This window comes from Aquila chrysaetos, chromosome 16, assembly GCF_900496995.4.
Source record: "Aquila chrysaetos chrysaetos chromosome 16, bAquChr1.4, whole genome shotgun sequence".
Taxonomy (NCBI): domain Eukaryota; kingdom Metazoa; phylum Chordata; class Aves; order Accipitriformes; family Accipitridae; genus Aquila; species Aquila chrysaetos.
The window spans coordinates 3,513,479-3,536,926 of NC_044019.1; the positions used below are offsets into that span (position 1 = coordinate 3,513,479).

At 58.4% G+C, this 23,448-nt stretch overlaps 4 protein-coding genes across 8 annotated transcripts in view; 3 read left to right on the top strand and 1 right to left on the bottom strand.

Annotated features, from left to right (window-relative positions):
• The window catches only part of ELOA (elongin A), a 16,092-nt gene extending 11,485 nt beyond the window's left edge, over positions 1-4,607 (top strand). For both annotated transcript variants that reach the window (XM_030038218.2, XM_030038219.2), the window contains exons 9-11: positions 450-561; positions 861-1,012; positions 1,606-4,607. In XM_030038218.2, coding sequence (XP_029894078.1) covers positions 450-561; positions 861-1,012; positions 1,606-1,667 — 326 coding nt within the window. In that variant the 3' untranslated portion in view covers positions 1,668-4,607. The remainder of the gene's footprint in view (positions 1-449; positions 562-860; positions 1,013-1,605) is intronic.
• Positions 4,608-5,026: 419 nt separating this feature from the next.
• PITHD1 (PITH domain containing 1) lies at positions 5,027-8,010 on the top strand. 2 transcript variants are annotated; one of them, XM_030038271.2, is made up of 6 exons: positions 5,027-5,258; positions 5,467-5,510; positions 5,674-5,751; positions 6,647-6,751; positions 7,236-7,362; positions 7,588-8,010. In XM_030038271.2, exons 1-6 carry the CDS (start codon positions 5,070-5,072, stop codon positions 7,687-7,689), a joined length of 645 nt encoding a protein of 214 aa, XP_029894131.1. In that variant the 5' UTR covers positions 5,027-5,069; the 3' UTR covers positions 7,690-8,010. The 2 variants fall into 2 exon arrangements, with proteins under 2 accessions (XP_029894131.1, XP_029894130.1); XM_030038270.2 differs by having other exon boundaries at positions 5,033-5,258; positions 7,253-7,362.
• Positions 8,011-8,380: 370 nt separating this feature from the next.
• On the top strand, positions 8,381-17,691 carry LYPLA2 (lysophospholipase 2). Of its 3 annotated transcripts, XM_030038264.2 has the most exons (11): positions 8,391-8,459; positions 9,593-9,807; positions 10,861-10,966; positions 11,761-11,792; positions 12,486-12,551; positions 13,374-13,421; positions 13,601-13,671; positions 13,953-14,026; positions 14,205-14,306; positions 14,765-14,941; positions 15,179-17,691. In XM_030038264.2, the coding sequence occupies exons 3-11, from the start codon at positions 10,889-10,891 to the stop codon at positions 15,227-15,229; spliced, it is 699 nt and encodes a 232-aa protein (XP_029894124.1). In that variant the 5' UTR covers positions 8,391-8,459; positions 9,593-9,807; positions 10,861-10,888; the 3' UTR covers positions 15,230-17,691. The 3 variants fall into 3 exon arrangements, with proteins under 3 accessions (XP_029894123.1, XP_029894124.1, XP_029894125.1); XM_030038263.1 differs by lacking the exon at positions 9,593-9,807 and having other exon boundaries at positions 8,381-8,459; XM_030038265.2 differs by lacking the exons at positions 8,391-8,459; positions 9,593-9,807 and adding an exon at positions 9,835-10,164.
• A 137-nt stretch (positions 17,692-17,828) lies between these two features.
• Positions 17,829-23,212, bottom strand: GALE (UDP-galactose-4-epimerase). The gene is made up of 11 exons (XM_030038251.2): positions 23,082-23,212; positions 21,333-21,459; positions 21,113-21,228; positions 20,714-20,827; positions 20,275-20,451; positions 20,030-20,143; positions 19,866-19,932; positions 19,661-19,746; positions 19,434-19,511; positions 19,104-19,218; positions 17,829-19,016 (listed from the first exon to the last, which is right to left on the bottom strand). Exons 2-11 carry the CDS (start codon positions 21,451-21,453, stop codon positions 18,961-18,963), a joined length of 1,044 nt encoding a protein of 347 aa, XP_029894111.1. The 5' UTR covers positions 21,454-21,459; positions 23,082-23,212; the 3' UTR covers positions 17,829-18,960.
• Positions 23,213-23,448: the final 236 nt, after the last annotated feature.

A 23,448-nucleotide genomic window follows, 5' to 3' on the forward strand; every position in this document is an offset into this window, starting at 1 on the left:
TCCAATTTAGGAGTTGCTTAGCGCTCTGTTCTTTATGCAGTGGCCTTTGCTTAATGGCTTAGCAGGCTCTCGATTTCATCTATAGTGCTGCTGATGCAGACTAGACAGAGCAGTATTTTACAGCAAGAACATGTAGGTCTGCAGAGGCACCTCCTGTTCCACAGTGGCTTCTACATGCTGGGGTTGAAGAAAACCAGGGTGGGGGGAAGCATTCCTGCTCTTTTAGTGAACATAATGAGAACTACTGACCTGATCAGTCTTGATTTCTCACAGCCCATGTTGTGACTGCAAAAGGTTCAGATCTTAGGGAGGAGGCTATCACCAGAGCTTTGGAATGGATGGGTGGACTGGGGAGAGGTGGTTGGAGCTTGCTGTAATAAGACAAGCACTGAGGAGCCTCCTTTATAGTAAGTTGGATGTAAGCAATGTTTCCCTCTGGCCTCCTACAGGTAGAGTGGCCAAAATGGCATTTGTGAACTCTGCAGCAAAGCCCCCTCGGGATGTACGAAGGAGACAAGAGAAGTTTGGAACTGGAGGACCTCTTCTGCCAGAGAAGACCAAGTGAGTGTTTCTCAGTAGCCCTTGCCGTTTAGGGCCTCTTTTCCTGTGGGCTTCTGCCAGCTTCCCCCTGAAGTTCTGCATCCTGGCAGAAAAGGATACTGTGTGTCTGGGAGGTACTTTTGCAGTGAAACTTGTAACTGAAATAGCTTCTTTCTTGCTGGGAAGCTGGAGATCCTGGTCACTGCTGGTTCCATGTGGTATCAGCCAAGCTGCTGTTAACAAATGTGGCTCGTGTCTGAAGAATTGCATCAAACCACAGTGACTCCTTTACTGGAATGTCTTTCCCATCTCTGTTTCAGAATAAAACCAGTCCTGTACACATCTAGCAAAAGCCACACTCGTGTGAGTGAGGAGCAGTCCTATGATGGGCCCAGCACCAGCAGTGCCCATTCTGTCCCATCTTCGGGTAGCACCTTCTCCTCCTATGACCCCAGGAAACCACCAGTGAAGAGTAAGTACAAACCACAGAACCTCCATGTGGTCTCCTAGAGCTCCTCCTTTACAAACGCACAAATCTGCTGCTTCTGCCGTAAGAGAAATCTAGGCTATGCAGGAGGGTTGATGTTGGCGGCCTCTCTCCTCTCCGTAAGGAGAGGGTGATAAAGTCTGTTCAAACTTCTTGCACAAGAAAAAGCATAGGGAAACATCCAACTCACTTGCCTGCTCAGTGCTGACTGTATCAGGCTGTCCTAAAGGTACTAGTGAGGCAGAAACCCTGCCTTACCCCTCCTGCTGTCCTTCTGTGTCTGTCCAGCTGTTTGGAACAATGAAATTGTAATGCAGCTCCCTGGGGAAGAAAGCAGGGAGAGTTTAACCAGAGAACTGTGTTCCTGCGGTGCAGAAAGCAGAGTGGGCTCTCCTTGGTCTGTGATGTGAAAATACGATAGCCTACGATCGGAGAGCACACACGCCTGCTGTGCATCTGTTTTGCCAGGGCTGCAGCTTTGAATTGCTCTCTGCTCTCCTAGTCTGTGACTGCTGCTTTAATGCATGGGGGTTTTTTTTGTTTTGATTTGTTTTTTTTTTTTTCTTTCTCTGTTGCAGAAATTGCACCCATGATGGCAAAGACTATCAAAGCTTTCAAAAACAGGTTTTCTCGGAGATAAGTTTGCAGTGCAGATCTGGGACTTTCCCTCTCATGGGGGAGTGGCACTGAAGGGGGAGAAGGTACCCGAACAGCTCTTTTCTTTGAACTTTTTGGAGGCTGCAGCTGCTGGGAGAAGCTTTGATCTGCACAAGACAACAGCACAGTATTTTATCTTTTATTCTGGTCCTTTTCTCAGTGTCAAGTCCCCCTCTTTTTCCCCTGCCCTTAACATCCTGTTTCTAGTTTTGTCATCTGTCAAAAGAAGGGTGTACAGAATCTCCTGACACAAGAAAATGTGAAGTCTTGGCACCTGCTGAGAGTGGAAGATCCAGAGACTATTAACTATTTAACCTTTTAATAAATTATAAAATGGTTTTAATTAATATTTTGCCCCTCTATCCTGCTGGTATTATTTATGTCGCTCCCAGTAGTCTTCCCCCCTCCCAATCCAGTACACGGGCCAGCCTTCCTGTGACTAGAGCTGGCAGGAATCCATCTGTCTGAGTGGACACTGGGTGTCATGGGAGTCTTTCCTCGTGATCTGGTACCTGCTGGGCCCAAAGTCCTTCCTGAACTCTCTGGGACAGGTAGGACTGGTGGCCCATCTGCTTGTCGCAAGCGCATCAAGTCCTGAGGCTTTGCTCTCATGTATGTTAATAAAATCTTAGCTCTCAACCTTCTCTCTGCTGTTACTGTAGATCTTGTACAGATGCTTACGTTGTTGTGCAGGGATGCCAGGAGCCACTGGGGACTTTTTCTCTGCTGCTGTTGTCTTCTGCTGGCTACTGGGAATAAAACTATGAGGGGTTTAGGGAGAAATTTTACTGTGCACCAAGTCAGATTTTAACTCTTTTTTTTTTTTTTTTTTTGAGAGAGAGAGACAGATAGGGGACTTTGCCTCTGGAACTGAAAACAGTTTTTAAATATCAATGAAGGCATCAGTTTGCCTCTTTTAGTGGAAAGAAGGAATACTTTTATCTTGTTTTCTGTGTGGAATAGGGAAGGATTTATTTCTGTTTGGAAGCTGGTGGTTAAATCCTGTCTTTCCCCTGTATGTTTTGCTCTGCCCCCCTCTTTGGAAAAAGCAAGGATTTTAGTCTTTGAACTTGAAACCACTTGACTGGGGTTGGAGGGAAGTGAATAACTGAATCTAGTTTGTTTTTAATGCGTGCATACTTCATAGCAGGAGTTCAAAAAGCTCGGTTGTACTTGGTGTCTGAGGAACTGGAGCTCTGGAAGGAAAAGGTGTGTGACGTGACCCGGCAGACCTAGGGGTTGGCGGAAGCGTGAGGAAGTGCCCTGGAGCACAGCTCTTCTGGGGAGGTTGGGAGCCTGAGTGATGCATGAGGTGATTTCAGGTGGACTTGCTGAGGCCGCTGCAGAGAGCGGGGAGCCGGACACAACTGGGCACTCGCTATGAAACGTGAGGCCTTATTGTGGTGAATGTTTCCGCTTGTGGGTTACGTCTGCCTTGAAAGTGAACTTACCCGGAGGTGGTGCAAACAGAGGATGGAGTTGTTTAGACCCAGGTCATGTGGTGAGGGAGTCGGCCTCTCTGTTAGGGCTCAGAGGTCTGCCTGGATCGGAAAGGGGAGAGATTCTCCTGTTCCAAGCCATATTTGCTGCCCTAGGACTAGGACTTTGCTGTCTAGGTGGAACAGGTGCTGGTAGTGGATGCTGTTGTTGGTAGCTCTTGAGAAGCTCTGGTGCTGGCTTTCTGTGGCTGCCAAATCCTGAACCAGTGGAGTTGTCTGTGCGCACTGACCGGGGGAAACCTTGCTGTGAAGAGTCCTCCCTGGAGGGCTCTAGAAAAATCCCTGTATGCTTCTGGTTTCTGTTGATTTCTTTCTTTCTTTCTTTTTCTCCTTTTCATTTTTCTTTCTTTCTTTGAAACCATTCTGAACACCTGTCTCTTTTTTTATGTTCTTTTCCTGTTTTGAAGGTCTTGGAAAAATGTTCTCAGACTCTCATGTGCTGTAAGTTTGTTACAGTCCCAGATGCTTTAATGTTACCGTGCAGCATTTCAGTGTGTGTTGTGCTGTAAAATAATGGCTCCTTACTCTTGCATTTTTGCTGTATTTAATTTTGCTGTATTTTTAATTAGATAACAATATATTATCTTCTGCTGACTGTTGTGCTACCATTTATTTCTCCTCTGTACTTGGGGTAGGGGCAGAGGGGAGGGAAGGGGAGCCTGGCATTGTGTTCAGGCCCCAGTGGAGCCTTGAGTAGAGGATCTGGGTGAGGCCCGAGAACAACCTTGGGCACTGCTAAAGTGCCACTTAATTAATACTACAGCTAGATACTCGGATGTGGGTATTGCCCAAAGCGTTGCTGTTACGGGGTGATGTACCTTGCCTCTCGGAGCAGCCTCTTTGCTCTAGGCTTTGCCAGCTGTGTCTGTATTTTAGCTTAGCTGGAGTGCAGGGGTGGGGGGGGGGACAGAGAGGATCAGATGGGATGCTGTGTCTGAATTGACTCTGCTCTGAGTGGGTCCCACTGGTCCTGGGACCGATGCCAACCGCTCTTGCTTCTCTCCCTTTTGCTCAGGCACTGAAACTGTGCGGATGGAAGAGGTGGGCACCAGCCCTCAGCAGGGAAGGCAGGAGGGTTACTGCCATGAGACACAAACTAAGCAAAGTCTAGGGTAAAAGTGCTTGTGTTGTTCCCAGTCTCTCGGTGCCCGGGGTGTTACGCTTGTGCAATTTTTCTGTGCTTACACTACATGCGAAGGAACTGAGCAGAGCTGCCTCTTCCCCCTTCGCTGCCCCGCTGGTGGTGGGATGAGTAATGTGGGCAGGAGGGGGAGTGACTTTGACTTGCATTTGTATTTTGGTCCCCAACTGTGTATATACAATTTTCTATGTTCCTTTTTTTGTGGTAACTAAGATGAATATTTTAATTAGATAAGTTATATGAAAAGAGGAAAACCATGTCTCAATAAAAGCCAAACACTGGACCGTGTCTGCTTGTTCTTTTCTGTCTCTGAGCAACGACTGTTAAACACGCTATTAGCAAAAACTCTGCGGTCTCTGTGGCCCTTAGGAGGTCTTCTGCTCGGGTATCCCAGCGCCGGCTGGGGAAGGGGGCGGGGGGGATGCTCCCTTTCCCCCTCCTGGCTGAAACAAGCCCCAAGTCTAAACCGCAGCCGGCGCTGCTGGAAAGCAGCTTTCCTTCTCCCCCAGCGTCTGGCACTGCCGGTGCAGCCCGGCCTTCCCCGGGGTCGGTCCGAGGTCCTGATTCCGCCCCCCACCCCCGGTTCCCCGGAACAAACCCGCCGCTGCTGCTGCTGCTGCTCGGTCCAGCGTGGGGACTTGGCGGGGGGGTGGAGCACGTGCGGCGCCGAGCACCGCCCCCTGGGGCGGTGGGCGGGGCCGGCGGCGAGCGCGCAGGCGCGGTGGGCGGGGCCGGCGGCGCAGGCATGGCGCACGGTTACGGGCGTTGCTGTTGCTGCTGCGGGGAAGCGGCGGCGGTCGGCGGGGATGGCGGCGCGGCCTGGGGGCTTTACCTACGGATCGACCGACAGCGGCTGCAGTGCCTTAACGAGCGTCGAGAGGGCAGCGGCGCTCTCGTCTTCCGCGCTTGGGAGGAGCGGGGTGACCGAGCCCAGGTGGGGCCGGGCCGGGCCGGGCCGGCGGTCTGCAGCGGAGCCGGGCGGCGGCGGGAGGGGGTGCGGGATTAAGCGAGGTGGGGGGGGGGGTCCCCGCCTTACCCCTGAGCCCCCTCCGAGGTTACCCGCCCCACCGCTCCCTGTATTCACCCCCCCCGCCTACCTGCGCAGCCGGGGCCGGCCCTGACCTGCTCCTGTCTCTCCCCAGTTCGTAGAAAGCGACGATGATGAGGAGCTTCTGTTCAATATCCCGTAAGTCCTTTCCCTGAGCTCCTTCGGCATCGTTTTGGCTGCTGACAGGGCTTATTTCTCACCCCTTTTGTTGCTGGGAATGAGGCACGTCTGCGTGCTTCTGTAACCGGGGCTGATCTGGAGAGAACGGAGATGAAAATGCCGCTTCTGCGTCTCTTGGCAGGTTTACGGGTAACGTGAAATTAAAAGGAGTAATTGTGATGGGAGAAGATGATGGGACGCATCCAGCAGAGATGAGACTGTAAGTAAAATGAGCATTACCTTGGCCAGAGCCTAAACTGAACTGATTGTTGAACCCAACAATTCTCATGCTGTTGGGTGCCCAAGCACCCAGCGAGGGTGTGCAGCGTAGGAGAACGCAGTGTTACTCTGCAGCAGCTCCGTCATCCCAGGGCCTCAGGAAGAAAAAGAAACCGTAACCTGTACAGGGATGAGCGTGGCTGCTTGCTGCCTTTTTCGCTAGAGAAATGGGGCACCAATTTTAATTAGAAGAGAAGGTTTGGTTGGGACGCTGACTGTGCATTGTGAAGAAATCAACCTGCTGCTGGCTTAGCTGGCTGCAGAAGGATCGGTGGGCCAAGAGGGGTTACGCTTTGGGGGGAAACTGAGGCCTGGGAGGGAGGGAGGAACACAAGTGACAGAGTGTCCTGCAGCCAGGTGAGGTTTGTAAGGCTCTTGGCAGCGGTCCTGCCGTACTGAGCCACGTGGCCTGCTTTAGCTCCTGAAAGGAGAGAAATGCTTCTTAATACTGCCTTTTTTTTTTTAAAAAAAATATGAAAGAGTATTGAGTACTCTGCAGTTCTTGCTTGTGGGGAAAGAAATACACCTTTATCAAGCCCCTATTTTCCTTGGTCTGCAGTGTACCGGGTCTGGGTTTCTTCATGTACCCAAGCGTGCCGAGATCTGTATCTCCCCAGCTTTGTTCCTTGCTCCTCCTTGTTATTTCTTCAGGGTGTTGGGTATTCTGGAGCGTGGTGGTGCTTTGTGGTGGCATTGGTATTTTTTCCCTTAGAAGACAAAGCAAATCCAGTTTCTTACTGTTCAGAAGAATCCGGGTAGAGCTAATGGATGGGGAGGAAACCAATTAGCTGACTTGTATGTTAATAACTTCCTGGGTTTCCTCCCTCTCTTCCCAGGTTCAAGAACATTCCTCACATGTCCTTTGATGACACAGCCAGGGAACCGGACCAGACGTTCAGCCTGAACCGGGATCTGACAGGCGAGCTGGAGTACCCCACCAAGTACGATGCAGACCCACGTGTCTGGGGGGTGCAGGGGGCTGCTCCTCCCGAGCGCAGGCACTGCACTCTATCCAGCCTGCTGGTGTGCCACCGAATTTTAGGAGAGTGTTAGCAGAGGGCAGTTCCTTCCCTTGCATCTCAAAGCTGCCCACAGTAGAATTTGTCTCCCTGGCTCTGTCCTGTCCTTGTCAGGTGAGAGCTCTGGTCTGAAAACCCCCTCCTTGGAGTCAGGGGGGTGCCTGTGCCTGTGACCCAGGACTTTTTGGGGTGCAGAATCATCCCGGTGTCATGTCACCTGCTCCTGGCCCCAGTGACAGCTTGTTGCTAGCCTGCTCGCCACAAACGTGAGGGAAGCTGCTCCTCCTGCACCCTCAAGTCGTTTGCTCCCAAATCTGACTTGGGTTAGGGTAAGAGCTCAGCACCGTGCTGAGAGGAGGTGGCAATGCAGCGGAGTGGCAGCCTGTATGCACAGCTCCGGTTTCAGAGTGTGTTTTCTTTCAGAATTGCCCGTTTTCTCCAATGTTTCCCACCTCTCCATCCACTTCCCGAAGAACTTTGGAGCGGAGACAACAAAGATTTTTTATATAGGCCTGAAAGGAGAGTGGACGGAGGTAGGTGAGAGCAGAGATGAGCAAGACTGTGCTGGTAGTGCAAAAAGGGCTTTAAATCATAGCTTAAGTTGAGCTCTAGCTGTGGGGAAGAAGTGGGAACAGTGCGGGGGAGGTCTGTGGTGAAGTCTGTAAGATGGGAACCTGCTCAGCTCTTGCCAGTCAGGTGTTTTAGGAGGGACTTGAATGCTGCTCTCCTCTGGACTAACGCATTCCATCTTAACTCAGGCTCATCGCCACGAAGTCACCATCTGCAATTATGAAGCATCAGCAAACCCAGCTGATCACAAGCTGGAACAAATCACCCCACAGACTCACTTCATCTCCTAACAGTGCTGTCGGGAATCTCCCGAAGGCTCTGGTACAAGTGTATGGATGTGACGGGCTGACTCGGACAGAAATGGCTTCCTGAAGTACTTGGAGAGTGTTGGATCAGCTTTACATTTCGGTCTTTGCCTTGGAAAGCAGAGCGCTGAGCGTGTGCAATGCCTGTACGAAGGTGGCCGCTGAGGGCGGCAGCGCGTTGGGTCCCGCAAGAAGGCAGCAGATCTGCTCTCGTTAACGGGAGACTCGGTCTTTAGGCAGTGGCAAGCTCGTGTCTGGTATCGTTTCCTTCTCTGACTGTCAATAAAACACGCGCTGAGGTGCAGAGCTCCGGCTGCGGCCTGGTCACCCGCATCCCTGTCCCTGAACGTGGGTCACGGCCTGTGTGCGGAGCGGCCCTCCTCTCCCCAGAGGGAGACGCCGGGTTGCGGGGGTGAGACAGCGGGGACGGCTCCGGGCCGCGGCTGTCACCGGCGGTTGTCTGGCGGGGAGAGGGCGACGCTCGGTGCCTGACCGGCGGCAGAGAGGGGAAGGGAGGCGGTGGGGAGGGGGAACCGGGCCGCTGTGGTAACGTCGAGGGCGACGGTGGCCGGTCCCGCCGCGTTCGCCTCTGCCCTCAGCGGAATCCTCTACGAAAATGGCCGCCCCCTGAGGCACGGGTAATGCGTCACTTCCGCCGCGCTGAACTCCCCGACCGCCACCCGGCGGCCGGAAGTTCCGGTGGGAGCGCGTCGGGGGAACCGGGAGGAGAGCGCGCGCCGGGCTCCGCGGGAGAGGTGCGGGGCGGGACGTACCACCGGGAGGGGAGGAGGGGGGGGGGGCCGCTCCGTGAGGGCTGGGATGGGGTTGGGGGGGGGGGCCCTTCCCCGCGGTGCTGCCGGGGTGTTTAACGGAACGGGGGCGAGGGGGCGGGAGGGGAGCGGGACGGTAGATCACCGCCTGGTGCAGCGGCGGGCCCCGTCAGAGAGGCCGGAGATCCGGGGCTTTGCCCTCCCCACTCCCCGGTGGCCGAGGGCGGGTCCCGGCTCCCTGCGGCCTCCTACTCGGGGCGGCGGGGGCAGCGCGCTGCCGGTAACCGGGCCGCTCCACCTAGCGTGGAACCGCCTTCCCGCCGCAAACCCATCTCCTCCCACGCCCACGGGCCTCCCGGGGGTCGGTACGAACCCTCCAGCCCCCCCCCCCCCCCCGCCCTCCTCAGCCTTTAGGACCCCCCCCCCCTCCCAACAAAAAAAAAACCATTTCCACGAAAAATTGGGTTTCTCCTTCCAACCGCGGCAGGCGGGATTTCTCCACCCTCCTGTTGCCTTTCTCTCCCTGCACCGGTTCCGTGCCGGTTCGCCACCGGCTGGTTTTGGGCCTGCGGGAGCGGGAAAGGCCGGGCCGCGTTAATAAAACAACAATTAGCGACTTGCTCCCCTCCTGACGATGCGTAACGCCGGGTCCCGGCCGTGGGTTTCCCGCTGGCATCGCTGTCGTGGGTGAGGGGAGCGATAGCTCTGGGGCTGCTCCGGAAACAGCTGGAATCGGACACAGATCTCTCAAAAGTTCGTCTTTTTTTGTGTGTGTGCGTGCTTTTTTTTTTCAGGCACAGACCCCTTTCAGGGGCTTTATCCTTCCCGTGTTATGTTTTGGCCTCACGGCTGCCTCTGCTCGGGCTGTTCTTGTGGCAGGAGCCCTGGACCCTCCTGTAGATACCCCGGGAGTGGGGCAGAAACACCCCAGAGAAATCTCGGGTGTCTCCACGGGTGACCCGTGGGTTTTTTCGGGCAGCCTTGACCTTCGAAACCCCTCCTTTCCCTGAAGCCTCTGTGAATAAGGCAAAGACGTGAGCCTGTGTCTGCTCAGGGAGCACGTTTCAGCGTCTCCATCTGTCATGGAAGATGCTTTTATTTATGGCTCTTCTTGCCAGGATTTTTGGCAGGTGCTGTTTTTTCTCACTGGTTGTTTTGACCCTGGAGTACACACGAGCACGTGGGCTGTGCGTCTGTGAGGTTCGCCAGACCCGAGGAGCTTGTTGTTCCCGGTGTTTTTATTTGAGTCGGGCAAACAGCTGACGAACAGTTGGTGAAACGAGTCGGGCAGGTCTTGGCCCGGGCTGGTAGAGGAGGCGGCTGTTTCTGTTGGGTAAGGCTGTCTGCTGGGGTACTGGGAGTTTTGGGGGGTTCAGGTGGTCCCGTGCCATCCGAAACCCTCTGGGGATGGTGCTTGCTGTGAGATGTGAAGAGTCAGGCAGACCACGGGGGCTGATCTTGCTCCTGGCAGTAGCCGGCAGGCTGATCTTGCTCCCGGGAGATGATGGCAGCGCTGTAAGCGTGCTCTGATCTAATTAGTCCTGGACGGTAAGTGGCGGTTAGGGCCTGTCACGTGAGGAGCGGTAGTTTTAGTGATTTGCACCGGACTGGGAACAAACACCATCGACTGTCGCGTCTGAAGGTGGTGTCGCGGGGGCTGTTAGTTCTGCCGGAGCTGCTCGTTCTGCAGGTGACCGGGATCCGGGAGGTGACAATCAGCCCTTTGTGCTGGCAGGAGGCTGTTGTGGTGGGGACAGAGGTGGTGGCCCTGGCTGGCTGCCCATCGGGGAGGGACAGGGATGCCATCGTTGGGGGGGGGGACGCAGGCTCTGGGAGGCAGCGTAGGGCTGGGTCTCAGGCCAGCGCCTGAACGCTCCAGTTTATCCCTAAACAGCTCCATAAAAGAGGGCTGGACCTTTTATTAGTGCTGTAAAGCTTGTGCTGCTGCGTGCGGAGGGCTGGCGTTTCCTGCTTTGCCATCGGAGCAGATGTGGGTCAGGCTTCTCCTCGGCTCCGCTGGCAGCCGGGAAGGGACGCTGAGGCTGCGAGCTGCCCGGCCGCCCTCTGCCCACGTCGTTACAGTCACAGAAATAACTTTGGCTTTGAGGTGTAACAGAAAGAGCTAATTTTAACACTTCCAACACCCCACGCACGCATCCCTGCTCGCACGCATCTGGTGCTGCGATGTGGGAATCATTTGCTGCTTCCTGGCTCTCTGGCGTTGCTGGGCCAGGGATGGAGCGGGGCTGTCCCAAGGGCTTAAACATCAAAGCCTTCATGTACTCTTTAATTTTCCTCCGAATAGCTGGTCCCTCTCGTGCAAATTGTTGCCAAGGGGTAAGAGGGGTTTATTTTCCTGCCTTACCTTTGTCCCTCTGTCCCGCAGGTGCCAGTGTCTGAGTCCCTCTCGGTGTATGTGTGGTAACAACATGTCTGTCCCCCTCCTCGCTGACGCAGTGACTGTCTCAGGGGCAGAGCGGGAGACTGCCGCGGTAAGGGCCAGACCCCTTCTGCCTTACCTGCTTCTTCCCTTTTAGCAGTCTTGAAAATAAGGAGCTGCTTCCATGGGGTTCAGAGGGGCCATGAGCTGAACCCGTAATCCCTCAGCTCTTCAGATGTACATCCTGGTACATCAAAGGGGATGCAGGACCAGCAAGGTCTTGTCTTACTGGGGAAAAGTAACTGCCCTTTGGGCTGTTCGTTTCTGGTGCCTGGTCCAGCGCGGAAGCACGGGTGCAGCCTCACAGCTAGGCTTGACCTGCAGGGAAGTCAGTGGGAGTTAGATCTGATTTGGCTATTTAAGCTTTTAAAGCCAAATCCCCCAAAGAAAATCCTCTGCCCTTCCCTGGGGCTCAGCAGGCTGCCTTCCCTCTTCTCCCTATTGCTTAGGGGTTGCTCTAGCCTTAGATGAAAAGCCTGTAGGGATGGGTTTTGTGAGTCCTTGGCAAGCTCGGCCTCCGCTCAGCGTGGTGCCGTGCAGCCTGGCGGGATGATCCATTGCTCCCTGGCCCCCTGCTATGCTGGGCAGCCAAGGGGCCGATGACGCCCACGGACCTGGCTGTGACAGCAGGCTCTGTGGCATGATAACGATGATGTACCTGTTCCACCCATCCGTCATGCTCAAAGCTGTGTCATTAGCATCAGCTAGTTTCTGCCTGTTAGAGTCTCTTCTAGTTAGTGACTAAGTGGCCTTTTGCCGCTTCCCTGCGAGCCCAGCCCTGCCTCTCTCCCAGGGCACCGGCTGTTGCACCAGCTAATTCTTTTGTTTTTCTGCTTAATTTAACAGGTCATTTTTTTACATGGCCTTGGAGACACAGGGTGAGTATTCCTGGAGCTGGCTCTGGCTGTGACACGTGGTTTGCTGAAAGCAGACCCGGGCCCGGCCGTTTGCTGCAAGCACCGATGCTGCTTTCCCCAGGGGCAGCTCTGAGATTTGTCTGGGGCTTTGAGCTCGGTCCGATAGCTGTGCCTGCGCCACCCTCGCAGGGAATCGCCGGCCAGCAGCTGTCTGCACTTGAATATTTATGATCCCGGCAGCCTGGCAGCCCCCCGCCTCCTGCGGGTTTGATTTTCTGCTTTCTTTAAGGCAAGCAGATAAGCACTGCGGTTTTTCCAGTCCTTGGGAGGGCTGGGAGGAGTTGGGTTGTGTCTACGCGAGTGCATCGCTCTAATGTGCAAGGCCACCTTAGAGGACAGCGTGAGATACAGCAGTAACAAAAGGTTTCTCCCTGCACAGGAGATTCTCCCTCCTCCCTTGCTGCTAGCAGCTCCTCTGCCTCCAGCTGCAGGGCTTTGTGTGCCGCCTTTGCCCTGCCGCAGAGGAGGTCTGTGCTGGGGATTCACATTGGGATTCAGGCTGCCGGGGTGGGCAGGACCTGGTAAAGTAATGTCAGGGCAGGGGGCCAGCAGCCTTGGAGGAAACCTGTCCTTGGGGGAAATCCCTCACCTTCGCCAGCATCCTCCAAAGTGTGCTAAGGCAAGCCTTGAACTCCTCCTCTCCTCTCTCCCCAGGCACAGCTGGGCTGACGCTCTCTCCTCCATCCGCCTCCCCTACGTGAAATATATTTGCCCTCACGCGTAAGTGCCGTCCTTGCTTCGGGAAGGGGCCTTGGGGAGCCTGGGTGGGCTGTGACACTGGTTCCCGCTGCCAAGACTGTTCGGGGAGGCAGACGGTGGCCTGTGCCCTGACCTACCCGCGGGGCTGTGCAGTGAGGCTTGCTCTCCTGCTGTGGCCAGTTCATGCAAGGGCCCCAGCCCTGACATTTGCTGCCTGCAGGCAGAGTCGTTTCCCACAGAGCCGATCAGCGTGGGAGCTGCTGCTCTGAGTCTGTTTTCTTCCCCCCTCCTGCCCTCCCCCTCTCCCTGACGGCTGCAGTGAAAGCCAAAAAGCACCACAGCTCATTCCCCGTTCCCCTGGTCAGGCAGGAGGGCACTCAGCAGAAAGGGAAGGAAACGCTCCCCAGTGTGTCCCCGGGGTGGATAGCAGCCCATGCAGGGGGGCACTCACCAGGCAGGGAGAGCTCGGCCGCAGCGGCGTCCCCGGCAGCAGGGCCTCGGCTTCCCGGTGTCCCATCTCGGCAGCAGAGGCAGCTGCTCCGTCAGCATCTCCTGGCTCGGCAGCAGCAAACAGGAGAGGGACCCAGGTGCTCTCCTCCCCAGGCGGGCTGCTGGGCAACGCCCTGGAGCTGCCAGCTCAGCTGGGATCTGCTCGCGGCTCACGGATAATCCCTGGGGTCACCTTGCAGCCCCCAGGCTGGGTTTGGTGGCACCGACCCGCCGCTGTCCCTTGGGAGCCTCGTCCTGCAGCTGCAGGCAGGAGGGCCGGTCACCCCGCTCCCCTCGGCTCGGACTTGCTTCTCTTGCACTTGAACTAAAACACCCAAACTGTTTTTTCTCCAGGCCCCGGATCCCCGTGACCCTCAACATGAAGATGGTTATGCCCTCCTGGTCAGTGCTTTGGGTGGCAGTGGTGGGTGGGACCGTTTTGGGGAGTGAGGGGAAGGGGCCTGGAGCCAAAATCCACTGCCCTGTAGGAGTCAGGGGAAGGGCAGAGCACACCCAGCTCCTGCCTCCCCACACCCTGGGTGCTGGCAGAGGTTTGGGGCTGACCCTGCTGCTTCTCCCAGGTTCGACCTGATGGGGTTGACTCCGGATGCACCTGAGGATGAAGCTGGAATCAAGAAAGCTGCAGAAAACAGTAAGAGACTTTGGGGAGGGGGAGGCACTGAGCTCCTGAGCGCCTCTCCCTCACTGGGACAGAAGCGGATGTCTTCCTTCCACCTCTCCTTCCTTTCTGCTCTCCTGTGATCCCAGCCCACCTGCTTCCTGGCCGAAGCCAAGTGTGTTCAGTCCATGGGACCTCTGGCACCTGCCTCTCCCTGATGTGCTGAGTGTCCTGTGTGCACCCCCAGGCCTCGGGTGATGTTCTTCAGCCCCCCCTCCACCTTCTACTGACCCTATTTCTCTGTCTTCTTCCAGTTAAAGCAATTATTGAGCATGAGATGAAGAACGGGATCCCACCCAACCGCATCATCCTGGGGGGCTTCTCACAGGTGAGCTGGGCTGCAGGGGGCTGAGGTGGAGCAGACTGAGGGTTGGGACCCCTCTTCGCCCTCCGAAAACACCCCTCAAAGGGAGTGTCCATGGCGAGGAGGTGGGTGAATGCCGGGTGATCCCAGGGCTGCGGATTCCCCCACTCCGGCACTAACAGACTTTCCTCCCCTGCTGCAGGGCGGTGCCTTGTCGCTGTACACGGCTCTCACCTGCCAGCACCAGCTGGCTGGCATCGTGGCGCTCAGCTGCTGGCTCCCGCTGCACAAGGCCTTCCCGCAGGTACCCTGCGCTGCTGCCGCCACGCGTGTCTGCAGGGAGGGTTGGTGGGGGGTGGATTTTCTCATCCAGAGTTTGCTGCAGTGAGCCTGGGGCTGCGGGACACACGAGGTGCCCGTGGCAGGGGCTTAATCCTGTGTCCTTGCTCCTGAGACCCGGAGCAGGCGAGGGCACAGCAGAGATCAGGGTTCTGCCACCGATCTGGTGTGGGCGTCTGCGAGCCGAACTGCTCCTCAGGCTTCCTCACACCCGCTGGGCAGCAGCTCGATCCTGGTGGCAGCGTGGGAGGAGGCATTTGGTGGCAGGGCAGTAGGCACTGTGTGAGCAGCTTTCCCAGAGCCCTCTTGAGGAGGGGAGCTGCCAGGTGATGGGCATGGGGGATGCAGATAAAGCACCTGCCCCGTTCCCCGCTTGGCATCCAGTCTCCTGGGCACCCCTGAGCGCTTCCTTCCTCGCTGCAGGCGGCGAATAACGGCGTGAACAAGGACATCGCCATCCTGCAGTGCCACGGGGAGATGGACCCCATGATTCCAGTCCGCTTCGGGGCCCTCACTGCTGAAAAGCTGAAATCTGTCGTCACCCCCACCAAGGTCCAGTTCAAAACCTACCCCGGCGTGATGCACAGTTCCTGTCCTCAGGTCAGTGCCTCGGGGCAGAGAGGGGACGGGACCTTCAGGGGTTGGTCTCGCCTTTGGGACTGACCCCGGCGCAGTGGGTCAGGCAGGGCAGGGACATTGCTGAGTCCAGAACCCACAGGACGTGTGTTTGTTCCCTGATTCACTCCGGGGAGGCTGCACAGCCTTCGTGCCCCCACGTTTGGGGCAAGGCATGGCCCTTGAGGAGCGCCGGAGTGACGGGCTCTGTGCTCTCCGCAGGAGATGATGGCGGTGAAGGAGTTCATCGAGAAGCTGCTGCCCCGGATCTAAGTGGAGCCAATCGAGACTGTCGCAGGGAAGGACACCAAGGTCGCACCCACTGATCTTTCCCCCGTGACCCGTCCGCTGCAAACGGAAGCCATGGCACCCCACCGCACCTCCCGCCGCACCCCCGGCCCCCGCCTCTTCCCGTCTCCTCGCACCGCGTCCTCTCCGGCTGGGTGTGCCCCGTCTCTCCCTGCTGCTCTCGGAGCTGAGATCGGAGCTGTCTAAGGCGAGTCTTCGAGTGGCCTTTTCTCTCCTCCTCTTGCTCCGAGCAGTTTCTGTGGGGGTCACCATCCCCTCGACTCCCTGTTCAGGCACCGCAGCGTGTGGGTCTGGCACGGCGCGGGTGAGGTTTTTTTTGTTGCGTTTGGGTTTGGGTTTTTTTCTAACAGTATTAGGGGTGGGATGTGTCCCCGTGCGGCGGGAGGAGCGGTGCGGGCACAGGGCAGGGCTGGGGCACCCTCTGGAGCCCTCTGTGACCCAGAGCAGCCTGTGCTCCTCCTCTGCCCTCGGCCCGTCCTCTTCTGCAGCTGCTTTCGGCCTCCGCTCAGGTGACTCACGGGTTTTCAATCAGAGCTCAGGAACCCGGGACTCTCCTGCGAACACCTCGAGGCCCAGGGGAGAGGCTCTGCTCTGGGCCGGTACCGCCAAAGGCTGCCCCGTCTCCCCGGGGCGGGCAGAAAGGCGTCCACGCAGCTCCTGCACCTCCTCGCTCGGGGCCCCGGCCCCGGCCCTGTCACACACGCACACTCCCCGGTGGGCTCGTCCCGCGTTCCAGCAGCCTCAGCCATCGGCTTGTGGCAGCTCTGCCCTCCTCGAGATAATCGCCTCCTTCTCCTCCTCTTGTTGCTTTTACAATCTCCTCCTCAGCCCAGTGAGGGCTCCCAGAGGCATCTGTCCCTCCCTCGGCCTAGCTCTGCGCCCACCGAGTCCCAAAGCGCTGCCGTTTACAGCTGGCGTCCGAGCAGCTTTGCCATGGAGCCTGCCCGGCGCTGGCCCGGTCCTTAACGTCTCTCTTGCTGCTACTTCTCCTTCCCTTTGGACTTGGGCTGGCTTGGGGAGGGAGAGGAGAGGCGAGGAGAGGTCCCCCTGACCCCCAGGGATGGCTCCTGGCCCAGGCTGGCGCAGCTGGAGGAAGCAGGTTTGCTCCCAGCCATCATCTCACCAGCATCTAACACCTGGGTGCAGCTGTACCCCATCCTGCAGGGCAGCACGGGGGTCTCCGTGCTTCCCAGGGCCAGGGCTGTGGGCTCTGTTGGCCTTTCCGTGTACAATCAAAGGTTTCCCCGGGCTCCCTCGCGCCCAGCTGCAGCCAAGGTTTGTCCTCTCTTGAGCGGTGGCCTGGCCGTGCCGGCGGCCGTGGCTGGCTGGGGCGCGGGGCCTGGCCCGTCCCCACCAAGCAGAGCAGCTCCTCGGGCACAGGGCCCCGAATGTCTCCTCCGCGGGTGGGCTTCTGGCCGCCCCCCTTCCCTCCCGCAGGGCCGAGGGCACTTGCTGTTGAGCAGCGCTGCCCTTCTCCTCGCCTCTCCTCCATGGGCTGAGCCCACAGCACTGTTGGGCCCTTCGGGGCTGGAGCTGTACATGTCTTTTAAAAAAAAATACACCACAAAACCCACCTAGCCTAAGGGCCGTCGCTCCCTCCCGTGTGCTCCGGCTCTGTGTGGGTCGGTGCCCTGTCCGGCCCCTCGACCCGCAGACCCTCTGCTCGGTGCCCCGTGGCCGGGCTCGCGGTGCCGGGGCCGGCATCTCCCGGAGGGCGAGGGCTGCTCTGGGGGGGCAAGCGGGGAGGGGGGGTCTCGATGCCAGCAGCTCTGCTCCAGCCATGCCCTCCCCGCCTGGGATGCGCAAAGCAATAACCCGCTCTCCGGAGAGTCGGATCTGTCAGACCCATCCTTGGTTGGTTTCTTGGGTTATTTTGGGTTGGGGTTTGGTTTTTTTCTCTCCCCCCTCCCCTTTTAGGAAGTCTTAAACCAGCAAACCTGCTGCTGGTGTCGGGGGGAGCCCAGCTCTTCCCCTTGCTTGGGGTTCAGTCCTGCTGTTTCTTCTACTTCGTTTTAAAGCTGCTGTGTCCTCCCCTCCCTGCGCTCGGCGGGTGGGGAGGCGAGAGGGGCTGGCTGGGACGGGAACGCAGCTCCCTGCAGAGGTTACCTGAGGGCTGGCGGACAGACAGACTGACCTATTTGACTGTGAACTGGAACCGTGTGCATAGCGGGGGCCCGGGACTCGTGGCCACGCTGGCCCCTTTGCAGAGCATTCCTGCTCGCTCCCCGCCTGAGCAGCACGTGCCTGGCCGGGGCCGTGCTGAGGACCCGGGAGGGAGAATGGCTTCTCTCCATTCCTCAATACAGCTTTTTTTTTTTTTTTTCTTCTTCTCTCTCTTTTGTCTTCCTTGTAAATGTTTGGGGTTTTTTTGTGTGTGTGTTCCACAGAGTCGGAAACAAGGTTAAATAAATCATAAGCCTCTCCCAGAGCCGAGTTGGCGTCATTCGTGGCCGGGCAGGAAGCACCGTCAGCACCTCTGTAACGGAGGTTCGGGGGGAGCAGATTAGCACGAGGCCCCAGGGGCAGCAGCTCCGGCTGAGTGGAAGCAGAACAGAGCTGCCACTTAGAAAGTAAGAAAGTTTATTTAAAAACAAATCAAAAGCTCAATTCATAATTTAGTAGCATAAGTTATTAATCCAACTGACAGCAAACCGGGCTGACTGCGTCATCACTGCCTAACGAAGCCGTTAGAACTGCCAGCAATAAATAGGACCAGTATTTGACAGCTGAGCAGAGCCTTCTCCCGGGAAGCCTTTGGCAACGTGATTATGGAAGCGGCTGCCACAGGCAACGTGGAAGCAAAACCAGGCACCAGCCAAATCTAACGGCAGCAGTGGAGAGGGGCTGCGTGCAGCCTGGCGAGGCTGGCCATGTGCAGGGCTGGCACAGCCATGGGCAGGAGCTCCTCCGGCTCAGCAGGAATACGTAGGAGATGAGACTTGGTCCCCAAAACCATGCTGGGGGTGGGCAGGGGAAAAGGGGTGGGGGGGGGGAAGCCCTTGGCAGCCATTAGGGCCTTCGCCCTGGGGAGCTGGGCTGGGGAAATGAGCCATGGTGGCCTCAGGATGTGACTGGTCCCTGCAGGAGTTGGGGGGTCTGGGGGTTCCTGGGGCCCGAGGCCATGAGGTAGGTGCTCAGCAGCTCAGCAGCCCTCTCCCTGCCCAGGGCAGGGGGCAGTGGGTGCCCCGGCTTTCCCCCGCGAAGACTTGGAACCACCCCTGCTCCCCAAGCTGGGCGGGTTGGGGGCTGGGTGCAGCAGGGAATGGGTGGTTTCCTCTGCAATTTGGGCTCGACAGGACTCGCTTGTTTGGGTGATGGAGGTGGCCACTTCCCAGGGCACAGGGAAGGCCCAGGAGCAGCTCTGAGAGTGGCTGCAGGGCCCAGCCAAGCGCCTTCTCCCTGCTGGGGCTGGCACCAGCCCCTCTGCATTCCCACAAGGAGGTTTTGTGCCCTGGGTGCCAAAGCTGGGCCCCGGCTCTGTTCTTCCTTGTGTTTCTGCTCTATGAGATGCAAAGGACCCGGGGGAATGAGGATGAGGAGGAGAGAGGCTGGCGATGCTCCTGCCTTCCTGCCCCACGCAAGAGGCAGGAGGGGGAGCTGGAACTGCACCCAGGATGATGACAGCCTCGCTGGGGAGGCAGGCAGAGCTGGCCTGGAGCAGCTCACAGCAGCCAGGCGAGCCCTTGGGCCACAGCTCAGTTCTTGCTGAAGCCTGTGGGATTCTGCAGCTGCCACCGCCACAGGTCCTCACCTGCAACAGGGAGAACGGCGGTGAGGGGTGGGCCAGGAAAGGGGCAGCCGGCAGCACACGGTGTGCCGGGGAAGGGGATGCTCTTACACATCTTGTCCAGGCCAAAGGCAGCTTTCCAGCCCAGCTCACGCTCGGCCAGCGCTGGGTTGGCGTAGCAGGAGGCCACATCTCCCTCCCGCCGGCCCGTGATCTTGTACTTGATCTGCAGGGAAAGCAGCACCGTGGGGTCTGAGGGCTCCTGGGGCCCAGCAGAGGGGACTTGTCTGAGGCCAGGAGCTGAGGGAACGGTGCCAGTGGCTGCCACAGACACAGGCACAGGGGCTGCTGCGGCAGTGATGGCTTGGGGTGGCGAAGGGGAGCCTGTGGGAGCAGCTGGCTCTGTGCCGGTGGCCCCGCAGGCTCTGGGTCAGACCTTACCTCCCTCCCCGAGGCTTTCTCCATGGCCTGGACCATCTGCAGGACGGAATAACCGGTGCCTGTACCCAGATTGTAGATCTGGGAGGAGGATAAGGGACATAGGTCAGCTTCTTCTGGAAGGGGAGAAGGGCCAGGCCCCCTTTTAGCTCCCCCAGGGCTGTGAAAGCCCAGCCCTGGCCCAGCCCCAGCAGGGCTGACAGCACCCCAGACAACGGCCCCCTTGGTACCTTGCAGCCGCAGTTCTCCTTGAGCTTCTTCAAAGCAGCGATATGGCCCTTGGCCAAATCCACAACGTGGATGTAATCCCTGACACCTGTGGGGACACAGAGGGTGAGCGCAAAGCCCTCCTGTCCAGGGTGCAGCCAGGCTGAGGAGCTGCGATGGCTGCCCCAGGGGATGGGGTGTCTCTGCTCCACCCATTCTGCGATGTACCTGTTCCATCGTCCGTCTTGTAGTCGTTCCCAAACACGCTGAGGAATTCCCGGCGCCCCACCGCGACCTGCACACAGGGACAAGCCCGTGAGACCCCCATCAGCCTGTGCCCCACACAGGCACTGCGAGCCAGGGGGTCCTCAAAGGCTGCAGCGGGGCGGTACCTGCGCCACGTAGGGCATGAGGTTGTTCGGGATCCCCTGAGGATCTTCTCCGATCATGCCTGACTCGTGGGCACCAATGGGGTTGAAATAGCGCAGGAGAACGGCATTCCAGTCCTGGGGACACACACAAACGTGGCTGCCTGGGGAGGGTGTAGTGCTGCACAGTGCTGCCTGGTCACCCCAGCACGCTCCAGTGGGAAAAGACCTCAGTTCCCAGCCCTGCGTGCTTTTGGGCAGCTCCTCACCCTCTCTGCTTTGCAGAGGTCTCGAATCATCTCCTCAATGAAGTATTTGGATTTGCCATAGGGGTTGGTGCAGCCTCCAACTGGGTGGTTCTCATCCAGGGGCAGGTACTTGGGGTCTCCGTAGACGGTGGCAGAGCTGCTGAACACGATGTTCCTCACGCCGTGGGCTTTCATGGTCTGGGGAGCAGGGACCAGCCACCACTGAGCCAGCAAGATCCGCACCCTCCAGCTCAGCCGCGCAGCTCAGCCCTCCGCAGGCAGCAGCTCCCACCATGCAGGCACCATTACACCCCTGGGACAGGGCCCGGGCACAGGGAGCACCACAGGGACCAGGCTGCCAGCCAGCACAGCCACCCCAGAGCAGGATCACACCCAGCACCAGTCACCCAGCACCCGTGTGGCCCCGAGCACCACACGCTGCCCTCCCAGCTCCGCTCACCTCCAGCAGCCGGATGGTCCCAGTGAGGTTCACCCTGTAGTACTCCAGGGGCTTCTGCACAGACTCCCCCACTGCCTTCAGCCCTGCAAAGTGCATCACGGCTGAGAAACGGTGCTGCAGAGGGAGAAAGAGCTCGGTGTTAGTGCCACGGCAGTAGGAGATAGAAGCTCCAGGCAGAAACCAGTCAGAAGTCTCCCCAGGAGTTTCATTCAGCCCGCCCATATAGTTTCCATGGCCCAGAGGAACATTCGCTAGTCACAGCATTTCCTCAGCACTGTCCTCCCCACTCAGCTCCTGCCCAGTCCACATTTCCCTCCTGGCTCCCACCCCCAGCACAAACCCTGCTCACCCCTCAGAGCCCACGAGGCCACCTTGGAGCACTGTAGCTCTTGCTCTCACCTTACTGAAGAGCTCCTGCAGCGCTGCCTCATTGGTGATATCCAGCTCCTGGAAGAGGATGGGCTGGTGCACAATCTGCTGCACACGCCGGAGGCTCTCAGGGAGCGCGTCTGCCCCTGGGGAGATGGAAGGGGATGAGGCGCTGGGACAGCTAGAGGTCCCGGCACAGGCTGAGAGGGGTCGAGCCCCTTGCATGGGAAGGGATGAAGGCTCTCCGTACCTCGGATGGCATTGTGAAAGTTGTCTATGACCACAGGGACATAGCCAGCCTCCGCCAGCTCCAGCACACAGTGACTGCCAATGTAGCCAGCTCCGCCGGTCACCAGGATCTTCTCTGCCATGGCTCCCTGGGGGAGGAAAGCCCTTCAGTGCAGAGCGCTGTGTGAAGCAGCCAGGGGCCCTGGGAGGAAAGGGGCAGGCAGGACTTGGACACTGTCACGTCAGCACTGCCTCTAGGCACTCCCTGCGCTTGGCATGACATCCGGAGAGGAATGGGCTGGGCAGGTTGTAGCACACCCTGCCGATGTGGTTCACACCTTCCGGACAGGGAGGGTTTATCTGACACTTGTCACATACTGGGGAAAAAACCCTTGTTCTTCCTGTTAAATCCAGTCAAGGTCCTGGTGTCACCCATATCCTACAGCACAAAATCCCTCAGGCTAATTCACCCCATAGCACAAGGGCAGGGAATCATTTAACGGTATTAATTTGGGTGGTCTCCACAGGGGTATATCAGCTCTGCCCTTTTCTACCTATTCCCCATTTTTTTCTCCAGCTCTGAAATCCCCTCTTTACAACAGTCCCACCACTCCCTCCAGCCTCCCTTCCCAGTGCTGGCCCTGTTCCACCCCTGCTTCCCAGGAAGGTGGGCACTGGGCCACTGCAGATTACAGGGACATTTGCTGGCATACACAGAGTGGAAACCTGCAAGAAAGCCCCCACCCCTGGGAACTGAAGAGCAGCTCCTGCCCAGTGGGAAGAAGGGAGAATCCACTTCATTACCAAGGCATGTGGAGGCAGCACAGGGTAAGTTTCCTCCCTGGGTGACTTTAGTCACTCTCAGAGCTGCGTCTCAGGCTGAAAACCCAACTGAAACCCCTAAACTGCCCTGTCCTGTGTCTGCTGCTGGCCCCAGGGCTCCTCCGGGAGCCAGGGAGGGCAGCTCCAGGGGAAGCCAGAGCCTGAGCCAGGCAGGCAAGGGCTGAAAAGCCAAAATAACACTGCTTTTCGCCAGGCAGGTGAGCAGGCAGCGGGACAGGGCAGGGGCCTATGGGACAGGGTGTGGACGTGGGACAGGGTTACCTGCAGGGCCAGGGATACCCATGGGTCTGGGCTTGGGGCCGGGAGTTACCTGAGGAGCCGGGACCAGGGCTGCCTGTGGGTCCGGGGGTCTTCTGAGGGGCTGCGCATTGCCTGGGAGGCTGGGGTCGGGTCCAGGACTTACCTGAGGGGCCGGGACCAGAGGTCCCTGTGGGGCTGGGGGGCCCCAGAGGGGCTGAATGTACCTCAGGGGCTGGATTTACCTCAGGGGCCCAGGGTTACCTCAGGGGCAGGATTTACCTCAGCGGTTTGGGGTTACCTCAGGGGCTGGATTTTACCTCAGGGGTCCTGGGTTACCTCAGGGGCTGGATTTTACCTCAGGGGCTGGATTCACCTCAGGGGTCCGGGGTTACCTCAGGGGTTGGATTTTACCTCAGGGGTCCGGGGTTACCTCAGGGGCAGGATTTACCTCAGTGGTTCGGGGTTACCTCAGGGGCTGGATTCACCTCAGGGGTCCGGGGTTACCTCAGGGGCTAGATTTTACCTCAGGGGCTGGATTCACCTCAGGGGTCCGGGGTTACCTCAGGGACCGGATTTTACCTCAGGGGCCCGGGGTGGGGGATCTCCCTGCTGAAGGAGGGCACAGCCGAGCACAGCAGCATGTCCCTCCGCTCGCCCCCCGCCCCGCCCGAACCCCCCGGCCGCTCACCCGCCGCTCCGGCCGCCTCCCGCCGCCGCACTCGCTCTGTCTCTGCGCCGGGTGCGGCCCCTTTAAGGCCCGGCCGCGCTCCCCGCCCCCCGCGGTGCCACGCGCACCGCTCTCCCATGGAAACGTGTCACCGCCGCTCCTGCTACGGGGCGGCAGCGGGGACAAAAAAGCCGCGGGGAGCGCATGCGCGGAGTGCCGTCACCACGCCCCCTCCCCCGGGGCGGGGAATAGCGTAGAGGAACGGCGGCCATTGGCGCGCCGGGGAGAGAGGGCGGGGCCACACCAGACGGCCCGCGGGGAGGGGCGGTGAGCGGCCGGTCGCGCAGCGCCCCCTAGCGGCGGGAGGAGCCCCCCCCCCCCCCCCCCC

Coding starts and splice junctions, on each gene's coding strand:
- PITHD1 (XM_030038271.2), top strand. CDS start 5,070: ATGGCGCACGGTTACGGGCGTTGCTGTTGCTGCTGCGGGGAAGCGGCG. Junction 5,752..6,646: donor CATCCAGCAGAGATGAGACT/GTAAGTAAAATG, acceptor CTCTCTTCCCAG/GTTCAAGAACATTCCTCACA. Junction 7,363..7,587: donor TGAAAGGAGAGTGGACGGAG/GTAGGTGAGAGC, acceptor ATCTTAACTCAG/GCTCATCGCCACGAAGTCAC.
- GALE (XM_030038251.2), bottom strand. CDS start 21,453: ATGGCAGAGAAGATCCTGGTGACCGGCGGAGCTGGCTACATTGGCAGT. Junction 19,933..20,029: donor TCATGCCCTACGTGGCGCAG/GTACCGCCCCGC, acceptor CCCTGTGTGCAG/GTCGCGGTGGGGCGCCGGGA. Junction 19,219..19,433: donor AGAAAGCCTCGGGGAGGGAG/GTAAGGTCTGAC, acceptor CTTTCCCTGCAG/ATCAAGTACAAGATCACGGG.
- LYPLA2 (XM_030038263.1), top strand. CDS start 10,889: ATGTGTGGTAACAACATGTCTGTCCCCCTCCTCGCTGACGCAGTGACT. Junction 10,967..11,760: donor CAGAGCGGGAGACTGCCGCG/GTAAGGGCCAGA, acceptor TTAATTTAACAG/GTCATTTTTTTACATGGCCT. Junction 11,793..12,485: donor CATGGCCTTGGAGACACAGG/GTGAGTATTCCT, acceptor CTCTCTCCCCAG/GCACAGCTGGGCTGACGCTC.